Here is a 25,293-nt window from a genome sequence, read left to right as displayed (position 1 = left end):
CACCCCCGGCTGCAACCCGCCCCAGTGCACGCTGGAGGTCCTGTTTTGATGGGGCCAACAGGACAACGTCGTCTGCAAAAAGCAGACGACGTTGTCCGACTGAACACATCATATTACATTTTATTGCTTGATGTAGTCAAGAACAGTTGGGAAATGCAGGAAAGTCAGCTATATTCTGCTTTAGGTAACATATTGCCATCTACATTATGCACAGCCACAAACGTTTACCATATAAGAAATGGTAGAAAAGCTCAACAGCCACAGTACAAACAAAAACAAACCATTTAAGATGATGTATTAACAAATATTTCCTAGTGATAAAAAAAGAAAAGCAGTGTATTGTCCTCAAGAATTAGTAATCCAGTCTACAATTCACAAACACATTGAGAAGGACACAAGAGATAACATGCTAAGTACCACTGTGACTCACACCTCCACTCTAAGTCATAGCCAGAGAACATGTTTTCTTTGTTTATTCATCTCTATGTTAAGGCAGCCATTTATATCCATTTGCCAGAACGATATGTCAGGTGGCCTTGAGCAAATTTGGAGTAACAAAGGAAAACACCTTCAGTTGGCATCTAACTCACTATAACCATCTATTATCTGTCTTATTAAATGGGGGCTTGTGATATGAATATTACATGAGTGTTTTTCTCTGTAGAGAAGAATGTTAAATACACACATTCATTGCATGATATCACCAGTAACAGACTCACAGTTAACCCCAACACCTGCCTGAATTCACAAGAAAACAGCAAATCATATGCAGTGCTGCTCCAGATGCATTGTAATGTAGAAGATTGGTAAGACAAATGATCAGCAAGACATTTGAGAAACCAGTAATTACACCTCCTACGTGTACATGACACTTTTTATGCGATGAAACAAATGCTGAGGCAGGAATGGGCTTATTAAATTGTGGCCCACGATGTATAAAGAAAGAGTTTTATGATATTTGTTCCAAAGAACTTTTCAATTTCAATCTCATTCTCAACATTTATGGCTCCAAAGCAGCCCTTCACATATAATGAATTTGCAATATTTCATTGGCTCATGCTATGGTATATCCAGCATAATATTCAGTCTCTGTGGCTGGACTTGATAGAATTGAAAGAAATAATGTCTGAAGGTTTGGTGTGCAAAAATATCACAGACCCTCATTTGTAGTGTAGCTTTATATTTTATGTTCCAATATCATTTACTATCACATGAATATTATATTTTTCTATTGCACATTGTTCTTCTGAAAACCAAATTTAAGGTATGATGCCTGTCCTAAAAGGTACTGAGACTCCAAGCTTCTAGTACTAAAAAGTGTTTTATTAGCTCTCTGATGCAGTAATAGACAGGCCTTTTATGCCTCTCTGAAGCACTAAAGCAAGAGAACTTTTGAAACTTCAATCAAATATAGAATTTACAGGCAAAACCTTATTTTTTTAGGCTCATATGTTTTAACAATACATTAGAACTACTGGAAAGCTACACTGGTCTCCCTTATTGTAATTTGACTGTCACACTACTCCAGTGTTCGTTGAGAAAGTTGCCTCAGAGGCACTGATATTCCATCTATACTGCAGCAGCAGAGCGGCCACGTTTCATTTTACAATTGTTGCATGTTCTCAATACACACAACACTTTAAAGGTAGTTTTTAATCAGTTTTTAAGGTATTGAGAGGAAGTCCCATCAGTCCAGGCAAAGATTTCAGCTGTGCTGTCCATTACTTCAACATAGTGTATTTATAGACTGCAAGTTGATGCTTTCTTGACAGCAGAATGTGTAAGGGCAAAGGACAATGAGTTGTTTTGACTGTGCCACTAAAAATATATCGTTAGTAAAAAGCCATGCTGACAGTCAATATGGCTATGAGCCAGAGGTCTTCAATAATAGCCCATGCAGAGATGACATGAGCCTGCAAACATAATGTTTCACTGATATTGAAAGGGATACTGTCAGTGTGGAGAGAGAAAATGTCTTATGGCAATAAGACTAGCAGGGCTGCAGTCCAACTGGAGGCTTTACAGCCCACTCTGTAAGTAAAAAGAATGGCCGGAAGCCCAATTTGTCTCCATAACTGAGAATACCTGCCAGTTTCATTCTTGTATTTACAATTATTACTGATATAAACAACACCTTAAAAAATTAACAACTGAGATTTACTGTTTATTGTTACTTCATGAATTAATTGACCTGTCAGTCAGTTTGCGAATGACAAATCTTAACACAACAAATCTTAACATTTTCTAGTAAACAATAAAATGCAAAATATTGCCTCTTCTTGACATTCAAAGAATAATTAGAAATAGTGGCGATTCTATAGTCATAAGCCACATATCGCTATAAACAAATCTGTATACGCACAATGCTGTAGTGAGCATTGTAGGTCATGACACTACCATTTCAGAGCTACTGTGTTCCACAGTTATATATACTTGCTTCTATTTAGACCAAAGAGATGAATCAAAGGAATAATGTCTCAGAGATGAACCCTTAAACTGTTTAAAAACAGTGCATTAGACCAGAGTTCAGTGCTTAGCCCTGCTCTGCTCTCAAGGTGCATTGCGAATTCACGATCAATGGCTTCCAGCAGGGTATAATGGAGCCCAGATGCTTGTTTTGATTAAGAGAGTCAGGGTTGGAGCTGAGAGTGGTGATCTGCACACACATCCTTCTTGAACTGTCTACTGTGTAATAATCACTCACTTTTACCGAGGCACAGATTGCAGTATCTGATTGGTCAGACTCCAGTGATTGAGGGCTGCAGACAGCACGGAAACATTTGGATGTCTGCTATGAGGTGTGCCAGTGTAATTTTCAGCATTTCAGATCCAAATTCACAATATAGAAGGCTGCTGAACATCATGGGATTTGCAAAGCAAAAGATGCCAAAACATTCTTTGGCAAAATGGAGCTACAGCTGTAGAGATTTGATTTGGCCATGTTGTGCTGCAGGTGAGTGCTGTCCCTCAGCCCATAGCCACATATCACAATACAGACACTGCAAAACCGATTCCTCTTCTATCACTCATCATTGAAAAAACAAGTATACAAAACACTTCCTTCATCCATCCATAAAGCATATTAAAACACCAACAGCAGTATGACCACACGCCCTTTTGACTGCATTTTGCATCTCAGTTAATGAGAGACACAAACCACTTTACCATGGTTATGTGCAAAGTCTCTGAGGGCTGCTTCACAGAAGGCTAAGCAAATACAGAGTAAGGATCCTGCTGGAAGTGATGTGATCCTTAAGAGGTAAATCTGTGTCGCAGCATTTGGAACAAACCTGGTACGCGACCCTTTCACAGCTTCGCTGGGGATGTAATCTCAATGGCTCTTTGAAACCTTGACAGTGACAGGCACCTATGTGAAGTGATGGACGTTTCTCTGTATAGTCAGATGTAAAAAGCCTGTAGGTGAAATCCACACCTGAATCCAACAAACAGCTCCACAGCATGGCTCCTGAGAGTCTAGTATAAAAGAATGAAATCCCATCCACAACAGGGGCCATTGATTCAGTTAATTTTATGCTAGAAAATGATTTCCCTGATGGCCAGTTTCACCAAAGCACACTGTGAGCGAAGAAGGCTCCCCACACTAATGTTAAAGCATTGCTCACACCATCTATTTACTGTGTGTATAGAATTCATAACGCCCTCTGCTACCAAGAGGCTCACTGGAAAGCAGAAGACCGCCCCATTGTTATTAACCTATTTGATCTGAAAATTGTTCTCCAAATGCATTATGACACAATAAAATGCATCATCAGAATATAAACTATGCTTCTGGATTTTCATCTGTGCTAAACCAGCTCAATGGAAGGAAGAACTGACACCAATCAAAAAAAAAAAAAAATCAAAAAAATCAAAAGCACTTTCAAATGAATAGAGAGGGAGGACTCTGCCATACTTTGTGCGTGACTTATCTAATCAAATCCATTAGATTTGTCTGCATAGGGCATTAATACAAATCAGGGTCCATCGTGTGATATGCTAGAAATGTGAAAGCCTCACCATCAGTTTTCAGTGTTAGAGGTGTTGGAGGACTCAGAACTCTTGCATTCGTCACTGTGTTCTTCACCAGACAGATGTAGCTTCCTACATCAGAGGGTTGCACCTTCGAGATGTACAGGTTTCCTGTATCTTGGGAGATGAAGCGTCGACTGTCCTCAGCAACAAATGATGGGAACTCATTAAACACCCAGCTGTAAATAATCTCTGTAAAGGCAAGGGGAGGGCATACATTAGAAAAATGCATAAGCTATTTTTCTTCCTATTTTGACATGACTGTTTATAATAGTCATCCATGCACTCTCAAAATCCTGTGCACTAAAAGGTTAAGCATAGCGGAGTGCTTCTGCAGCTCTATATGTCTGGTGATCCTGAGAAAAAATCTGCAAGCTTCATTTTTACATACAAACTTTCTGCTTTTACACCCTCTGAGTATTAATAATAACCTCAGTAGTCAGAATGGTGACAGCAAAGACTTTGTCTGGTATGGAAAATGACTATAACATTAAAACAAAACTCCCTCCTCAGGATTGCTTGCTTTGTTTTCCACTTCAACATCACATCCTCACATCAGCACCATAGCATCCCGAGCAACACACCACCGTCTACTTCAAACATGTAGTAGCTGAATTTCCTTCCTTCCCTTTTTGGCGTCATTGTAAAGCAGAGCTATAAGCAAAATACCCAAACCCTATTTTGTTATTTCACAGGTGACATACTGTACATAATAGGCTACATGTGATCAAGAGGTTCTACATATGCTCCACATGGTGCACAGTTCACTGTAATAATGCTGCTTCCAGCAACCTTTTTCTTTCAGCTGTGGCCAGTGTAAGTGATGATTCAGGCAATTCAACTACTGGAGACTGAGGATGGATGGGTAGGAGCAGGTTCTACTGAAAAAATGTTTTCTACTGTTCAGAGCAGCTTGCTAAAAAATAAAACGGAAGAAATGAATGTGAACTAGTTCATTTTTGGGTCTGTGGACTTGGTTCAAAATTCAAGAAAATACATATGAAAGTGACCTAGTTCATTTTAATGTGTGTGAACATGGAGCTAGTGCTAGTGAAGTGTGAACTTGCACAACACTGCTCATCAAGAAAACTGCTTGTCTGTACAAAGTGTATAAAATACTTAGACCCCAAATACATGAAAAATAACATTTAAACAGAGGCTTAATGAGCATGTCATTTTCTGTGAGGTTATTATAGTTACTTGGTGAAACCATCAGAAAGGTAAAACTGGAGTACCTGTATGATACCTGATTACTTCAAGGTGAACTGAACAGGGCCCAGATCTTTCTGACTTTGTAGCTGATAACCATTAAAAGATTATAAGGTTTGGTTGCATCTTCTGTACTTTATTCATAACAGTGTGGTAGTTTAGGATCTATATTCCTGATCCCTGCATGTTTATGTACAAAAGCCCCTATATTTTTATGAAGATTAAACATTACTTAGAACAAAATGTGGGTTTAAAAAGAGAACCAAAAAGGAGAAAAGATCCAGAAACAGTCATGAAAGTGACTCTGAATAAGTGGGTGATAAAGTGGTTCGATGAACGGAAGCAATGTGACTATGATGAACATGACGCAGTCTTTGGCAACATGCAGTTTGCATTGTGTCTGTTGTACATTGTTCTCAGCCACACAATCATTATATGAAAAGAAGAGAACTGGGGAAAAAAGTGGAAGAAAAGAAAGGCTATATTGTCTTTACACTGTCAACACTGTCTTGGTAAAAAAAAAGAAAATCTGTTGATTCAAAAATAAATACTCAGAACTGAAAGATCGAATCTCAGTTCAATACTTATGGCTGCAATAAGGTAGAAATCCAAATCAATCACATGACACTGCAAACATTGTGTCAACTTCATTTGCAAAATCAGTCTCTTTTGCTTTATCTGAAGAGAGGTCCACTTGATAAGCAGAGGGGAGCACATTTACAGACACTTATAATCCAGACTCTGGGCTACAAGGCAAACTACACCAACTACACACAATAAAACTGAAATATCTTAGAATTAAACATTTATTGGTTGTATAAAATGCGATACAGCATGAATGAAAACAATCCTTTCTAGAAAGAATTTGCATTATCAAAGACAACAAAGTTCCACTAGGCTTTGTTCCTTGGTCATCAAACTTTATATTCACAAAGGTAAAACCCTATTTACCAAAGACATACATAAAAACATATCACAAGCGCTCAAAGCCATGAAATGGAAGATAATATACCTTTCACATCTCAGCGATTCCAAATTATATTCAATCATGAGACCTATCTAATTTAAGTGGCATTTTAATGTCTTTGAATCCTCCCACAACCAAGTCAACCCAAACATTGCTTAGCACTATACAACATGAATTTCAATTGTGACATGCTCTGAGTCACCAAGGCATTCATCACACTGGCAAATGTTATGGCTGTAGCATTTTCAAGAATTATTAGTTGTTAGATCATTTTTCATACTTGTCAGCATTATTGAAGAAATACATTAGACTCTTATTTGCATTGTATATTTGAGTATAATCTGTAAACATAAAAACTAAGCATAAAACATATTCCAACAATGTGTTAATATATACTATATGTGGCAAAGGTGGATATTAGAAGACCAAAAACTAAACATGAACTCTGTAAAAGCTAAGAGGCATATTTAATAGTTTAATTTGGGGGGATCTTTGAAGATATGAATACATTATTTTCTTATTCCAACAAAAAACCACCAAGGTTTCCTTCGAGTACTTTCTATCTCACTGCAGTAGCACTTTAAATACATTTTTAACTACAGAAACTGAAAGAGAAAATGAAACCCAATTTACTGGAACTTCTTAAAAGTCGAAATGTTTCTATAGTGACAGTAATACTCAAGTCACTTCAGTTATTTTCAGTTCTAAATTGCAGTGTGTGTCACTTTGTAGAGCTAATCTTTTATGTTGTAATGTGTCTTATTTGTTTACCATCTATGGCTCATTATTGCACATTAACCAACTTGCCACAATTCAGACAATAAAAACAAGGAAGCACAAGAAAGTATCAAAATGACTAACTGCAGTGATTCACCACAGAAACATTTGATATTGAGGTTATCTAATAATGCCATTCTCCAAAACTGCATATTGATTCACTTCTATCAATCTAATACAAGCAATGTACCATTAGGGTCTGAATCCTGGATCAGTTTTATAGCCGAGAGCAGCACAACTGTAACAGGCCTTAAATGACAGGAAATCATTATTTCCATGATGCTGTTCTCACTCCATAACCTCATCTCCAGTGTTTGTCACACTTTTCAAGAGAAAACCTTGATTAATTAAGATGGAAAAATAAAAGCATGCATGTATATATATGTTGGTTTGATCTGTGAAAGCAGTGTGAAAAAATGACATACACCTGGAGCGAAGGTCACACCTACGGTACTGAGGGAGAGACTTAAGCATGAGAATCATCTGGTTTACACTGAATCTGAAAATCACTAATCACCTATAGTGTCACTGGCTCTCAGGTCACTATCATGTCATGCAAAATGGGCACGGGTGCTGAAGAGCACTTGGCAAACATTCCCATGGGTGCAATGCAGCGGTACAATAGAGCTGATGCAAACAAAAAAGACCACATGATTCATGGCTCACATAAAATCTTACATTAGAGGACAACTGCAAAGAGATGTTGCAGACATGCCATTAAAGAGCGGTGCCTATGCTCTGCCTATGAGAAACAATTGGCTGTGTAACGTTTCTTTTCATTTCTAATGATCCAGCAAATTTGATCTCTGAGAATCTGTGCTCTGGCTCCGTTGTTGCCATGACGTCTCGCACTGATCATCTGATCAGCACAGTTGGATGGGAGAATGAATGAGCACGAAACTAACCAATCAAAATACAATGCAATCAAAATAAATAAATAAATACAATCATTCACCTTGGCACAGTAATATTCCCTGCTGTCATAGGAATCATGATGAATAGCGATGACTTTATTGACAGTGAAGAAAGGAAAGCGTTTGTTCTCACTGTGACTGAAGGTCTAACTTCTTACCTGGTGAATGAGGTGGAGGGGTACACATGAGTACCACACCTTGGCCTTCACGCACAGAAACCCCACCTCTGGTCTTCCCGCTGAAAGCGCCGAGGTCTGGAACAGCACACAAGTCTTTCTCAGCAACAGTCATTTAGTACATTTGTAGATCTACCTATTTGTAGGAGTTTGAGCAAATTAAAGCACTTGGTTATAAAATAAAGACTTTATTTGTAGATCTTCAGTAACAAAGTCAACCACTTTACATGCCCACTCACCACTGTAACCACCACAGCCTAATGACACATGCTACCTGTGTGTAGTGTGTGTCTTTTGTAGTAAATGCGTTGGACTGCAGAATGGCCACGTATAAATGACATGGCAGAAACACAAGAAAACCCTTGAGGTTCATAAACAACCACGTAGACAACAAGCTGCTAACCACTGGACTAAAAATTCTTTAAACTGAATTAAGATTAGACCTTTCACAGTTTCATTTGTTATCAGAATTAAATCATTCTTGATATGATTTTACTTTTTGTTTTAAAGAAAAACATCTTTACCAGCATTATTTTGATTGTATTAATGTGACGCTCTTTATTTTTACCTGGCTGTTTTTCTGTGGAAGAAGAACAAAGCAGGTTTAATCTGAAATCCCAGAACTACAGCCCTTTAGAATCTAATTCAGCCTGTTTAATGTCTAGTTGAAGCAATGCCAAAGTGTGAAAATGAAGCGACAGTCTGCTGACCCAGAGCGGGTCTCTGCGTATCCACCGTTTCTGTTTCATCACTTTGAGGGGAAGGGTTTACTATTACCTGGGAGCTGCTGGATAATTATGCCTGAGAAACTTGTGAAACCTGCATTTCTCCTAAATTCCTGGCACGTTTAATAATGACCATGGTTCATGACCTTCATCTTAGATGTGGCACAAAATTCCTTTCCAAGTGTTTGTTTTTTCCATCGTCAGTGCTGTCGCCCATCTGTTTTCTCCCCAGCAAAGCATGGAGTTACATTTCATTTTAAGTATTTGTCAGTTCTTTTTTTTTTTTAAACGTTTTAGCTCAGTGGTCATAATGTGATCCACACTGACTCAGAAGTTAAAAGGTTAAAAAAAAAAAGAGCAAAGATAAAAATTTGTAATTATAATACTGCAGTAAAATAGACAATGTAGCCAAAAACAAATAGAGAAAGAATAAATATTTCATGTGGAATTGTGCATCTTGTTAGTACAATCAGCCAGGAGAGCTGGCAGACATACAACCTGGGCTGCTGGCTTGTCCATATTGTAATGTGTGTTGATGTTGGACCCTGACTTGCCTTTTGTTTTTGTTTTGTTTTATCATAGTTGTGTTGGACTTCTTGAGATAGTCAATCCCATCATCTTGGCTCATTTGGTACAGTATGTGTGACTAGTGTTGATTTATTTGGGTCACCAGAGTGTAGAGATGGAGAGCCACCGATTGTCACCATGTTCACCATTGATTCACAGCAACCGTCTTTGTTGTCAGTGTAGCTTCCTTCTACTTCTGTCACTTTTTATTCAAACATAAATCATGAGTTACTGCTGATCATTGTCCTCTACTGCTGCTTCAATGAGCAAAGAGACAACAGGTAAGCTAAATGGATCTTTCATCTATTGATTAACTGGGCAAGGAATGAAATGAATGAGTAAATAAGTCAATAAATAACACAAGACAGACATGCCTACTGTGTAAGGACTATTGACCAAAGCATTTTATATCCAAATACTGGAGTAGAGCAATGCAAATTCCTGACCTACAACATGACTGCAGTATATATGTAAATATTGCCTTCCTTCAATTATTCAACCAGGTTACATATTGTGGAAACACAGACCCTTGTAGACAGCTTACCTAATTTAATAAATATTGAATGTAATTTTCATCTTTTTGTATTTCTATTTCGCTGCTCTATATAATCAACTGCTATTGCACGGTAATAACTCAACCTACAGTACAGTATATCCTGTTTTAGAGACCCATTACACTTGCTGTTGAAAAACAGCCAGTAATGGGGGAGGGCTTTCCTGAGACACATCTCCAGGCACAATGGAAATCATACATTTTACATTTCAGGCAGCAGCAACACTGGTTGTTTGGAATAAATGAGTCACAGTTAGCATGAGCAGTAATAGCCACTATAACTGAAGGAGAAGAGATTAAAAATCAGAGCTCCACACACAGAAATCCACAGTACTGTCAAGAAGTGCAATGCAAAAGCACCACATCACTTGACATGTCAATTTAAAATGAACAAATAAAGGCCACGGAGGTGCCATTCAAAAAGAAGACGTCAATGTTAAACCAGAGATGAGGCTCAAATTGAACTCACACTGACCTATCAGCTCCATTTGCAAGCTGTCATTATATAAGTGAATCAATATTAATGACTTTTTAATAATATAAACAGCAAGCAGTAGTTATGAATGTATCCTGAAAAATTACACACCAACATATGTCTGTATAAATGTTTAAAATAAACAAATGCCGTGATGAAATCTGCAGCAAGCACAGGAGCAGGTGCACTGTGCCAATCAGATCGGTATGAATTAAATCAATGGGCATTAACTACCGATCATTTCAGATTTGTAGAACATTTCAGAGCAGGATGTGTGTGTGTGGTGGTCCTTCAATACTCAAGTCAAAGTGTCCTGTTAATTTCATTGCGACTGTATTGCTCAGATTGGCTCGATACCTGAGCCTCAGCCAGGCTCTGTCTGCAGAGACAGAACTCTTTGGGGAGAAGGATCAGAGGCATGCTTTCTGCCTGCTGCCTTCAGTCACGGCTGAAAAACAGCCCATGTGTGAGTTCAGCAGCTCAGAATTTCAAAACAAAGACAGAAAAACACATCCTACTGAAACATATTTGGAGCACAGTACATGACCGGTGGATGGAGTACAGAGAGCCTTGACTGAACCTTTCCTCGTGCACTCTACCCCATCCACTCTACCCCTCACATGAAAAAGATCTGTGTTCACTATGCCAGCTTGACACAAAAACCCTCTGGACTAGCGGGGCATAGTGAAGAGCTGCACAGGCATGTCATTTCAAAAAAATCTATCTTGCCAACTTAGTCAAATTTAATTTAGCCCAGCCCAGTTTAAATAATTGACATTTTTTTAACCAGCTCTTGCCGTAAAGCTAAAATTTTAACATCAAAATTCAAAATTCTCTCATATACACACACACACATCTTAAACACAGAGACAAAATCTTAACAGGTCTACACAAATCAACCGGTAACACTCAATTATAAAATCTAAGCGGTCAGCAAGTCTTTTTGTTTTATTTGCTCCCTACAGTACCTAGCCACACATCACTGTTGGCTTCCCTGCATTATAGTGAAGGCTCACCAACTTGCCATTTAGAAAGAAATACATTTTTTAACTTAATGTTAAGACTTATTCAAGTTACTCCAAAAAGGACAGAGGCAGTTTACTCAAGCTTTTCGTTCCTTTAGATAACATTTTCTCCAGCGTGCACTGAGTTGTGTCACTGTTCACTAATGTGCCACTGGAGAACAAAAAACTGATATTTACTCTGTGTATCAGTGAATCTCCTGGTTTTTATACATGCGATATCAAGCATCTACTACTTATTCTAGGCCAGAATTCAACCTGAATTTGTAGAATGAATATTGGAACCTGTGTTTGGGCGAAGCTCTAGACCTCTACTGTGCCCTCCTTCAAATTACAGCAGGTACAGTTTGCAAAAAGGAGAATGCCCGCCATCTGAAAACAGAAATGCTGCGTCTACTATGTGGTGTTTCAAAGTACATTCAAATTTTAAAATACAAAGTATGCAAATATGTCTTTAAATCTCCCAGTTTGAGGATGTGAATTGCTTGTGTATATCTAAACTAGTTAAAGCAGTCAACAGCTGTGTCAGTGTATGAAACTGTACAGTGCCAAACACTCCGTTGAGTCCCACACTGAGTGATAAATACCCAGCATTTGTTATGCTGAAAGAGAAAGAGAAGGTTCTGCATCCAAATGTGTGCTGCAGGGCATCTCTCTATGTTTCTGGGCTAGCCTTCTGAACGGTCCCATTTAAAGAATTGTAGATTAAGACTATTAAACATAGATGCTGTTGAATATGAAGCTGAAGGAAAAGTCACACAGATGTGTCACTTCTTATGCTAAAACACTCATGGCTAAAATTAAAGAAAAAAGAAATTTGGTCATGGGATGAGATGACTAGGCAGGTTTTCTGAACACAGCTTTGTAAATCCCAGGATGCAATACCACCTACTGAGCTCTCATGTCAAGTTAAGCTTATGTAGCAAACAACTCCAGTAAGGCAGCTTGTTTAATGTATACGTTTAAAAATTCTTATTATTATATATAAAACTTATTTCTTTTACAGTACATCATTTCAAAACATTCCAATTTTACTCTGATCTTAGTTGACAAATACATAATTGTGTATTTCAGTCTCTGTTACTAACAATGTTTTATATCCACAAATTTAACAAATGACTGTTTCAGTGTTTCTTTAACTGTATGATGATATACTCTTAAAAAAAATCTTTAATTTTCACACTTGTATATTTGAGTGGTCCTTCAAATCTCAGTTCACAGTTGGTGAAACGTGTGATTTGCTGCCGACTCAATAGTACGACTCAGATAGCCACACATTCACCGAGTGATATTGTAGGTTTGTGGCTCCAAGTCTCCAGACTGCACATACTGCACTGTAAGCAAAAAGAAAGAGCTGTATAATAATGAAATAATTTTATGAATGATTAGAAGCTATTTTTCTGTTATCCATGAAGTTGGCACAGTTTGTCGGTGTGGCATCTTTCCAGATTAGTCCCCGTCACGTCCTGAACAACGGGACACTGACTGACCTGCCAGTTACTGGAAGTAGAAAATCCATTCCTCTACAAAGGTGGCTTGGGTGAAGATGATTTATGACAAACAAGTGTCCACTGTCTCAACAGCTTGTGCAATGAGTAATATATCTGTGGTTTGCTTTGTTTTAAGAAGAACAGAATGAGTAATTAGTCATCGCAATCAAGCAGATACCACCACACCACATCATTTTGGGTTTCATCAGATGAAATGCACAATAAAGGAGGGACAATGCAAAACCCCACACTGAATCCTTAGAACAAAAATGTTGGCAAAATACCATAGAAAGAGGATCTTGCATATTGCCACTGTGAATCTGATGAATAATACAGTGTCTCAGCTTGAAGCTTAGACTAATAAATGGATGCTGGCGTGTTACATTGCTCATTTTCATGCGTGTTCAATTTTTCAGAAAAAAGTAAAGTTTAACCTCAGTTTTTTTACATACTGATTTGACACTCAAGTGGAGAGAGGAGGAGGAACAGATCTGGAGTTCTGCACAGTTGAGAGGACAGATGAGGGTACATGTTAAAGTGCAGCTTCTGTCCCTCAGAAACTAGCAGCACTCTTTTGAAGCGCGTGTCTGTGCTTTACCATCTGTGCATTTCAGCCTGCCAATGCGGTCTGGCTTACATTTAATTTAGGACGGGTCTTCTTTTCATTTTTGTTCACTTTTTTTTAAACACCGATATATGTATGAAACAAAACAAAGCAGTATAAAAAAATCTGATGGTTCTGATGGAGCAGAACTCTATCCCCCTTTTTCTCTACATAGTTTCAGGCTAATCAAGCTATTTGTTTCCTAAGTAATTCCTGTAACAACTGTAAGTCCCCCTAAACACACAAGCGACCATGTACGGTACTTTCTAGCCACAGATCAGTGAGTGAGAACGGTAAGCTCCCTGTAGACATGCCAATAAGAATATTATGGTCATTGCTCCTGAGGAAACTGTTGAGAAAACCAATAATGCGTTTCCTTTGAGCGTAGTGCCCCTGGTCTCTCAGTGTGTGCTGCTGTAGCCTGAAATGATGCTTTGGAGAAAGGCCAAAGGATTACTGAGAGAAGAAATGTGCTTTTTGCTCTCATTTACCACTGAGACATAGCATTTGAGGGAACATATCCTGTAAGCAGTGTAGGCAGTGCAACTCAGAAGTATTAGATGGAGCCAATGGGAACTAAACTCGGCTACAAAACCTTACAGTAGACAGTGTAGTGTACATTTACCCCTGGAACCAAACAGATTCATTTATAAATTCATTTTGATAGACAAGGTAACAATACCAGACAGATTAAAATGTACATTTTTACATTTGATCAACATGAACATAATGACCTTGCTGCATACAGCATGAAACCATAAGCAAAGTTGTAAAACATAGCTAAATGAAAAAATAGTCTACTCACATGCAAACTGTAATACAGCGTCTCGACTTAGGATGATCCCATAGCTGTTCTCTGCTTTACACTGGTACTTCCCATAGTCAGTGACCTCACTTGCATTGGCAATAATTAAGTTTCCATCAATGAAGCTGTAGCGGTAATCTACCACTGAATCCAGTTCTGTTCCATTGATGTGCCAACTGAAAAACATTAGAAAAATACAAGATTTTTATATATTTGTGATGAATGACAAGCTAATGAGCTGTGAAAGTAAGACTGCAATTAGGAGACAGACAAATATAGAGACAAATACACCTGTATGTGGGTGGTGGATTCCCTCGTGCTTCACAGTGCAGCACCACTTTCTTCTCATCCGAATCCAGAGGAAAAATAACATCATCAGGCTCCTGGATAAAAACAGGCCCAAACTCTTCACTCTCTATGAGAAACAAGGAGATAGAGACAAGGATGACTGAAATGATTGCAACAGGAGCACCGCTGAGTTTTACTATCCACTTACTTTTTTCTATTATTCCCCAGTTTGTTTGGTGCAATTGCATATTTCATACCAACATTCTTTATAGGAAACAAGAGAAAAGGAAGATGCATACCTCAACACAATAAACAGTACCTAGCATGACATTTTGCAGCAGACAACCGATTTTTTGACAGGTAATAAAATGAATTTGATATACTATATAAATCAGGTCGTTAAGCACTGAAGTGAACATCTGAGATCCTACACTTAACCTAGTCAGCTATAATTCATAAGGTTAAAAAAAAAATCTTTAAGCTTGAGCCAGGTATGTTTACATCTTTTGGACTCACTGTTTGCCTAGAGAGGGTTGACCCAACAATGTTAACACAGGTCTTAGCACATTGGATCCTATAGTAACTTTAAAGTAATACAGTATTTCTTGGCCAGGTTTGGGAGCACATACATCTACTGTCTCTGTGGCCTATTTCCCACTATGACCTGGATTCACATTTCAGATTACAGCACATACTGTATGTTCAAACAGTGGTATTCAGTGGTACATATGTTAAATTAGTGATAAGGAAATGTTATGTTATTCCAAATGTACAGTATTCTGTACAGTACATCACAACAGAAAAGAGGGTTGCAAATATGCTAATTTTGCAGAAGCTTTGCTTGTTTTTCAGGCTTATAGGCCAGCTTCAGTTAACTGCAGGTACTGTAGGCTTGGTCAGTTTATTAACAAGTAGGAAAATTGCGCATTAATCTTAGCATATGCAGTAACTGCTTCATACTAAAAAATGTGCTGCAGCCACATCACAGGCTGGTCACATCAAGGCACAGTGTGGTATCCCCGAAGTACAGAAATCTGACATTTGGACGCTGATGATCCCTCATCAAGTGTGCCATATGAAGCTGTGCACAGGAAATCCTTCTGCACTTATGTTGTTTTTGTGGGCTGGCAAGGTGTGGTACACATGGGGCGCACATGGAAATAGGATACAATTTGCTATCAGGAGTTAGAAGCCATGGGTGTGAAAAGTGGAGAGGTATCTGCACAGTGGAAACAACATGTTGAAATTTAATTAATGTACAAAATGGGCGACTTTAGGATATTTTTGCAGTGAGGAGTCTGTTGAAAGCTTGAATTGCAAATGCTTATACAAAAATTTGTGAAATACAATTTCATACCAACATGACTGGAACATGACAGACACACACACACACACACACACACACACACGTGTCTTGATTAAAATCACCAACAGGTGCACCTTCAAAGTGGCTCTTGTGTAAAATCTGAACTCTCCATGGTACAAATACACCCACATATTGATGTGCTTGCTGGTCTAGTGTTTTCTGTTTGACAGCCCCTGTTCCCACTCTTTTCTATTCCTTCAGAGTTCTCTATTCTTTGAGCCAGGTCTCTATTAACACAGAAGTGATGCACTTACTGTAGAAGGTTTCCAAGGTACACTGTACAGCATCTCAAAAGTTCAGACTTCAGAAACAAAAGCTGAATCTTACATTCTTCATAAGAATTGGTTCTCTATGGGATAATGAAGAATGTAAGCCCAGTAAACACATGCTCTGTGCCTACATGCAACAGCACAATCCAGCAGCTGGATTTCTTATAATATACCATGTTCAATACGTAGCATGCTGTGTGTTTAAACAGATTATGTTGACTATTTAGGCTTAGATGACATTATAACATTTCAAGTCACTAATCTTGAGTACTTCTCACTAGTTAGGAATGATCTGATGACAAAAGAATCACAGTATCTTTTTCAGGCTATGTATAATCACTGTCAGCAATTTACTGTTCTACAGGGAAATAAAAATCTTTTCAAATAATACTCCAATCACTGGAGGAAAATGAATCAATATCAAGTTGCAACGCTTGCTGTGCATATGAAACAATGCAATTTAATGCTTGTGCTGTTGCTAGTGCTAAAACATAAATGAAAGAAAGTCATGTTGCTGCATCCAGTGAACAATACCAGTATGCTGCACCAGGAGTGGGCCATGTGTGATATAGAAATTTTAATTTCAAACAAAACCATAAGATTTCTGGTGCGGAGTTTCAGCTTAAACTGGCAAAGCATAAAGTTGGATAATATCAAAGCATGGCAGAGCATCAACAAGGAAGGTGTCTGCCACAGCTCAGTAAGGAACTGCAACCCTGGGAAACAAAAGGGGCAAATGTGTCTTGTATAGACGAACCTTTAAAGATACTAACTCAAATTAGCTAAAACTTCATTTGAGCCTCAGACGAACTCCGAGTGCATTGTTGCACAGAACAAGGGGCTGTGCAGTTGGCCCTCTTTTACATCATAGTCACGTTCATGGTGGAAACCTTTAGAGTCAGTGGGGAAAGAAGGAAAAGATAACAAAGACCTACAGTATTCTCACATTGTCAATACTGTTTTAAGATCAACTTGAAAAACCAGAACCTATCCTTTAGTTTTCCATTTAATTTTCCATTGTCTAAAATTGGTACATGATATATAAAAAGGCTGTTTAACTGATGTGGATTTAACCACCCTCAGTATTATATAATTTATCTATATATTATTTCTGCTGCCCTTTAGGGCACTATAGTATTATCTATACTATAGCATAATAAACAGCAATTGCTAATGAACACTATATTTTTGTGACCATTTGAAAGCATTGAAGAGACGAATGGAGAAATGGTATCAGTGCTTTAGGACATATGGTTTGTGTGAGCATGTGCATAAAATACAAACACACACAAAAGCAATGAAGTTGTTTAATCACTCAACTTCAAGTGCCATGGCCATCTGTCAGTCACAGAGGCAAAAAAGCAATATCACCTTTAAGCCACCAAAGGTGTGTTACTGTTTGGCATCCATTTCATCCAGTGAACATCAATCCAGTGGGTGGTATAATACTCTTGTCCTCACTGACAATGAAGAGGTATTGCTCTCACCTTGGTTATAAAGATGTAACTCTTTATGGCTACATAGTGATAATACTGTCATAGAATAAAAAGCCAGAGCCATGGGCAGAGACCAACAAACAGAAATAGATAAGAGGCTGAAACAAAAAGGCAAAAACAATTATTCCTATTTTCAATATGCCTCCCTTCAACACACCCAATGTGTGTTAAGATCATGTTTGCCAATTCAAGCAGCTACTTTGGATTTTCATGAATTAGGCACCCCAATGTAATAAGCACAATCAATCATATATTAAAGAACCAGTGTTATTATATCCTCTGGATTTTTTTATGTAGACTTATAAAAATATGCTTCAGTACTGATGGGGTATTAAATCCTCTTGTCTGACAAAGATATCAATCAACAGTTTTGATATCGACAGGAATATTGAGAGAGCTGTATACCGCCATGATCCTACTTCAGTTTCACAAAAGGCGTGACCCTGCTCATACAAACCATGCTCAGGAATGATGGAAAGGTGAGATTCATTTCCAGACCAAACCTAAGCACATAACCTGGCAAACTACTGAGAGAGACAGCAGAAGGCCTTCATACCACTCATGTTTGAAGAAGTTTATTAAAACTCTAGAGTGTCCAGACCTCTGTTTGGTTCATCTCAGCAGTAGAAAACAATGTCACCTGAACTCATGTGGTACCTCCAAGCCTTGTTTAGTCAGGCTGAATTGAAATCTAGTATTATTCCACCTTGGTGCGGTTTGTTTGAGCAGGTGTGAACACAGCAGTCACACCTGAGTGTGGAGCATAACAACCACACAGTAACCCTTTAATTAAAGTGGTCTCGGTCCAGTTCTAAACACACTCTTGAGGAGTTAATTTGTTGTGGGAATGTGATTCCACCTCAATATGGACCAACTACAAGAAATACTCTGCAGGTTTGAGGCAAGTGGCTCCCTTGTTCTGCTTAGTCGACTGTACACTGCGCATCTTTCTTGCAAAGTGTGAAACAGTTTTGTGTTTTCAAGGTGTTTTCTTGAAGTCCATTCAGCATTCTGTTGGCTAAGTTTTGTTTGGTGTATTTTCCAGATACCTGACACTGTTATGAACAAACTGCCATTTCTCCATGTTGCAGAGAAAATTTCTTTCATAGCAATGTTCACCAGTACATAACATGGGTCTTCCCCTGTGTTTACATTCTCAATCCTGCCCACAAACTTTAACCAATGATTGAAGGGAGTGGGATTTTTAGTGATGCATTTTGGTTCTCCTTTTCTGTGTGAAAACAAATCCAGTTTACAAACTGGTCCACCGATTCGGACTAATGCAAATGTCAGTCCTGCATGATGTGGCTACAGTGCAGTTGGTCAGGACTGAGAATGTAATCCAGGACAAATAACAGGAATTGAACCAAAAAAAAGCAAAGTTCTCTTGGCAGAAGGAAACACATGGCGAATGTTTGATTGCTAGCAGTTACTCCTGGCAACAAACTGAAAGCAAAACACTGTTTGCTCATAATCAGGATTAAGCTTTTTCTTCTTGTTTTCTTAACAAATGAATGCCAATGCATGTAAATTATGTACAAGCGTTCATTATCCTTGACATTGACATACACAGCCACAAGAAAAAGTAATTGCACTGTTTGCAGTTTCCTGGTTTTCTGCATAAAACGGTCAAGAAATGTGACCTGATCTTCAAAGTCACAAATATCAGACACAATATTTCAAGGCTAATAAAACAGTCATGATTTTTTTGTGTTTTTATTGAATACACCCATTAAACATACAAAGTGATGGTGGAAAAAGTAATGGCAACACCAGGCTTCTGATGTCAGCAAATAAAAACCAGAACCTATCCTTTAGTTTTCCATTTAATTTTCCATTGTCTAAAATTGGTACATGATATATAAAAAGGCTGTTTAACTGATGTGGATTTAACCACCCTCAGTATTATATAATTTATCTATATATTATTTCTGCTGCCCTTTAGGGCACTATAGTATTATCTATACTATAGCATAATAAACAGCAATTGCTAATGAACACTATATTTTTGTGACCATTTGAAAGCATTGAAGAGACGAATGGAGAAATGGTATCAGTGCTTTAGGACATATGGTTTGTGTGAGCATGTGCATAAAATACAAACACACACAAAAGCAATGAAGTTGTTTAATCACTCAACTTCAAGTGCCATGGCCATCTGTCAGTCACAGAGGCAAAAAAGCAATATCACCTTTAAGCCACCAAAGGTGTGTTACTGTTTGGCATCCATTTCATCCAGTGAACATCAATCCAGTGGGTGGTATAATACTCTTGTCCTCACTGACAATGAAGAGGTATTGCTCTCACCTTGGTTATAAAGATGTAACTCTTTATGGCTACATAGTGATAATACTGTCATAGAATAAAAAGCCAGAGCCATGGGCAGAGACCAACAAACAGAAATAGATAAGAGGCTGAAACAAAAAGGCAAAAACAATTATTCCTATTTTCAATATGCCTCCCTTCAACACACCCAATGTGTGTTAAGATCATGTTTGCCAATTCAAGCAGCTACTTTGGATTTTCATGAATTAGGCACCCCAATGTAATAAGCACAATCAATCATATATTAAAGAACCAGTGTTATTATATCCTCTGGATTTTTTTATGTAGACTTATAAAAATATGCTTCAGTACTGATGGGGTATTAAATCCTCTTGTCTGACAAAGATATCAATCAACAGTTTTGATATCGACAGGAATATTGAGAGAGCTGTATACCGCCATGATCCTACTTCAGTTTCACAAAAGGCGTGACCCTGCTCATACAAACCATGCTCAGGAATGATGGAAAAGTGAGATTCATTTCCAGACCAAACCTAAGCACATAACCTGGCAAACTACTGAGAGAGACAGCAGAAGGCCTTCATACCACTCATGTTTGAAGAAGTTTATTAAAACTCTAGAGTGTCCAGACCTCTGTTTGGTTCATCTCAGCAGTAGAAAACAATGTCACCTGAACTCATGTGGTACCTCCAAGCCTTGTTTAGTCAGGCTGAATTGAAATCTAGTATTATTCCACCTTGGTGCGGTTTGTTTGAGCAGGTGTGAACACAGCAGTCACACCTGAGTGTGGAGCATAACAACCACACAGTAACCCTTTAATTAAAGTGGTCTCGGTCCAGTTCTAAACACACTCTTGAGGAGTTAATTTGTTGTGGGAATGTGATTCCACCTCAATATGGACCAACTACAAGAAATACTCTGCAGGTTTGAGGCAAGTGGCTCCCTTGTTCTGCTTAGTCGACTGTACACTGCGCATCTTTCTTGCAAAGTGTGAAACAGTTTTGTGTTTTCAAGGTGTTTTCTTGAAGTCCATTCAGCATTCTGTTGGCTAAGTTTTGTTTGGTGTATTTTCCAGATACCTGACACTGTTATGAACAAACTGCCATTTCTCCATGTTGCAGAGAAAATTTCTTTCATAGCAATGTTCACCAGTACATAACATGGGTCTTCCCCTGTGTTTACATTCTCAATCCTGCCCACAAACTTTAACCAATGATTGAAGGGAGTGGGATTTTTAGTGATGCATTTTGGTTCTCCTTTTCTGTGTGAAAACAAATCCAGTTTACAAACTGGTCCACCGATTCGGACTAATGCAAATGTCAGTCCTGCATGATGTGGCTACAGTGCAGTTGGTCAGGACTGAGAATGTAATCCAGGACAAATAACAGGAATTGAACCAAAAAAAAGCAAAGTTCTCTTGGCAGAAGGAAACACATGGCGAATGTTTGATTGCTAGCAGTTACTCCTGGCAACAAACTGAAAGCAAAACACTGTTTGCTCATAATCAGGATTAAGCTTTTTCTTCTTGTTTTCTTAACAAATGAATGCCAATGCATGTAAATTATGTACAAGCGTTCATTATCCTTGACATTGACATACACAGCCACAAGAAAAAGTAATTGCACTGTTTGCAGTTTCCTGGTTTTCTGCATAAAACGGTCAAGAAATGTGACCTGATCTTCAAAGTCACAAATATCAGACACAATATTTCAAGGCTAATAAAACAGTCATGATTTTTTTGTGTTTTTATTGAATACACCCATTAAACATACAAAGTGATGGTGGAAAAAGTAATGGCAACACCAGGCTTCTGATGTCAGCAAATGTCAACTGGAGTCGGGTGTTAGCAAACATGGAGTCCAAGCAATGACACGAGAATGGAGGTGTAGGTTAGAATGACACTGACTTATAAAAACACTGAAACAGTGTCAGTGTGATATTCACAGAGCATCCACTTATGTGAGCCATGCCCCACAAAAAAAGAGATCTTAGAAGACCTACCATCAAGACTTTTTGCATGTAGCTGGAAAGGCTTGCACAGTCATCGCAAAGACTTTAGATATTCATCAGTCCACAGTTAGACATATTTTTTATAAATGAGACAACTTGGTACTGTGGCTACTCTCCATCGAAGTGGGCATCCAGCCAAGATCATTTCAAAGGCACAACACAGAATGCTCAATGAGAAACAACACTAGAGTAACAGCTAAAGATTTGAAGGGTTCACAGGAGTTGGTTAACATCTCTGTTCATGAGTCAACTATACACAAAATATTGAACAGGCATGCATCCATGGCAGGACATCACGCAGGAAGCCATTGCTCTCCATATACAACACTGTAGCACACCTGAAGTTTGCCAAAGACCACCTTGCTCCACAACACTACTGGGAAAATGTCCTGTGGACAGATGAAATGAAGGTAAAATTGTTTAGGAAGAACACACAGAGGCTACATAGGGCATAAAAAGATAACATGAAGACACCATCCCAGCAGTGAAGTACAATGGGAGGGAGCACCGTGATGTGGGGCTGCTTTGCTGCGTCTGGACCTACACTGCCTGCCAATGTGGAGGGAAAATGAATCCCCATGTTTTTCAAGGTATCCTACATTTCTCCTGAACATTGTGCAGGTCTAATCCACAGCTGTTTTAGGTTAGTGCTGCCAAAGGTGGTTCAACCAGTTATTAAAACACTGTTGCTGTTACTTTTTCCAATATCAATTTGTATGTATAATGGATGTGTCCAATAAAGACATGAAACATGACTGTCAGTTATTGAAATATTGTTTGTTGATATTAGTGACTTTGATGAAGATCAGATCACACATGCACACAGTGCCATTAAGTTTTCTTGCGACTGTATATGATGGACATGGCATCACCACTTCCCTTCCACTGTGCAAACTGAAGGCAAAAATATCAATTGACGGCTGCCATCTTGCTTATTTTCATCCACATTCTGCACAGTAGCGACCTGAAGTAGAGCGACAGCATCGGACCAACAATCAAAGCTGTCAAATCACCTGAAATACACCCCTTGTTTGTATACCATCAAATAACCTTTTAAAAACCAACTTACTTACACCCATCAGTGTAAGAATATCTACCAAAAACACAACGGGTGACCCCTGAGAAAAATTTCTCCGATTTGTACTTTAATTTGCCTCATGTCCCATCTCTTAGCATGAAGGAGGTGGGATTTATCACCTATACTGCAATCAGCGACAAGGGGTGTCACAGTGGCTTTACTTCTACTTTACTACTCTTGGCCTGTCAATTGTTTTTACAGTGGATGGGATAAACTTGCAGATGAAATCTATGCAGGAAGACATTTACAAACTATACCATTAATGAGCTATTTGTGAGGTTACTTGACACTAATGTACAATTTGTTTGCAAGTGTGAACTTTCATAAACCAAAATGTTTCCATTTTGGTTCAGATAAAAGCACACAACCTGCAGATTTGACTGTGCCATTACTTTTACCTTCACTGCTGTAGTCCTCCTGAGAACTGAACAGATTTGGGGCTGTCAGGGGGTGACTGGAAAAAGCAGGCCAGGCAGGAGTCAACAGCCCACCACCGTGATGTTGTCGAGATCTGCTGCGCGAGTTGAGCACTGATGAAGAGCTCTCTGGTCTCATTCGTAATACTGCTGCATATGATATGGGGTGTACTGCAACAGCTCTTGCAAAGTCTAAATAAAAAAAAAAAAGTGAAACAGCAGAGTTGCATCATATGCAATCATGACTAAGTGAAATTGTTCATAACTACTCAAAGGTGAAGACTGAGAACAGTGCTTTGGAGGAATATTCTAAAAATCATACATTAAGTTAGCATTTACATGATTTCAATGCCTATGGAAATTGATTAAAATATTTTATTTTGTTTACACACTATACTGTGTTGTTCTGTATTCTATAAAATTATTCTGTGTACTATCTTCCTCTCTATAAAACTGAAAAGCTAGATTTACTCTCCCATGGTAAAGGATGAGGAATAATTCACAACAAAGTAGACTTCTACAAGGCAAAAATCTTGCTGAACAGGAAACAGAGTAAATAGTAGGACAAGGAGGTGTAACGATTCAGTGGGTTCTGATTGAAACAGGTGGAAAAAAAAAACCCAGAATGCATTTCCTACAGTCTGCAGAAAATATATTCATTGTTGAAGGTGATGCTCTGAAGCCTGAGTGAGCATAAAACTGTTCCACGTTAAGCCATAATTTCCAGGACAATAATTTTCTAAATTACCACCAAGACATTTGGCAAAAAGAAGTTAAATTAACAATAAAGTCCCTAACTTTTGTGAAAAACCTCATTCTCTACTATCAGAATGATGCCTCGAGTCATCCCTAGCAGCCATAAGAGGCACCATGTAAAGGCATTTACTGTATGATGCCTTGGGATAACACATGCACTTAGGAGGTACCATAGACTGCATAATCTGAAAACTACCGTCAAAGTCTCAAACTGAATAAGTGTAACAGAACAGGAGGCAAACAGATTCCTTTTAAGTTCATGCTATCAGCACGTTCTTCTACTACTTCCTTTTGAAGAATTCAATCCACTTTGCTGTTTGTACAATAGGGTTATGTACCAATGCGTTGTCTTTTATGGTACTATAAATATAACAATTCAAGATTGCACATGTAATTAGATAGCGAATCATCAATATATATATTTCCAAAGGAACTGTACATTACAATCAAAACAAAAGGGCTGAAATTACTGATGCCATGGAACAATTGTTGTACGGATAAAATGCTTAAAATGAAATGCAAAAGACAAAGCCTGTAGCTCAGCAAGAGACTATTAGAGTTTTCTAAGGGGGGTGGAAGTGTTTTGCATCACATGATAAAATGCTATGAAAAATGAACAAAACTGAGAAATAATTATGTGCCCTTGGGGACTTGTCAGCTGCAAAACTACTGCTATCTCCAAACTGAGAGCAGGCAATTACTGTATTGTATTACATATTCTGGGAAGAAGCAAGACATGAAACCCCTTTTGAAATTATAGGCATTGTAAGTTTGAAAGTTGAGAAGTAAAGCAGTTAGTGGTTGGTTGGTAGTTACAGCATTCATCTTGCTAGGAATCAGTTCAGTTGATGTGGAAACCACATATCCATTGCTGATGGCCACAGCTGGCTAATCAATGCAGAGACCTCCACAGCTTCTTTAAAAAGTGCCTTTCACAGCTGGAAAAACCGTATTAACTAGTAAAACCAAACATAACACTGTGTCAAAGATAACTACACTTGAATTAAAATTCATC

The 25,293-nt window shown here is 38.3% G+C and overlaps 1 protein-coding gene across 1 annotated transcript in view; it reads right to left on the bottom strand.

Moving 5' to 3' along the window:
- The window catches only part of cntn5 (contactin 5), a 100,491-nt gene that overhangs the window by 34,394 nt on the left and 40,804 nt on the right, over nucleotides 1-25,293 (bottom strand). Inside the window, 5 exon segments of the mRNA XM_020614760.1 lie at nucleotides 4,018-4,221; nucleotides 8,055-8,150; nucleotides 14,314-14,489; nucleotides 14,605-14,728; nucleotides 23,505-23,714. Of these exon segments, the coding sequence (XP_020470416.1) occupies nucleotides 4,018-4,221; nucleotides 8,055-8,150; nucleotides 14,314-14,489; nucleotides 14,605-14,728; nucleotides 23,505-23,714 (810 nt within the window).

This window comes from Monopterus albus, unplaced genomic scaffold (genome assembly GCF_001952655.1).
Source record: "Monopterus albus unplaced genomic scaffold, M_albus_1.0 scaffold150.1, whole genome shotgun sequence".
NCBI lineage: Eukaryota > Metazoa > Chordata > Actinopteri > Synbranchiformes > Synbranchidae > Monopterus > Monopterus albus.
The sequence above is the reverse complement of the archived record's forward strand: the minus strand, read 5'-3'. Positions and strand labels throughout refer to the sequence as shown.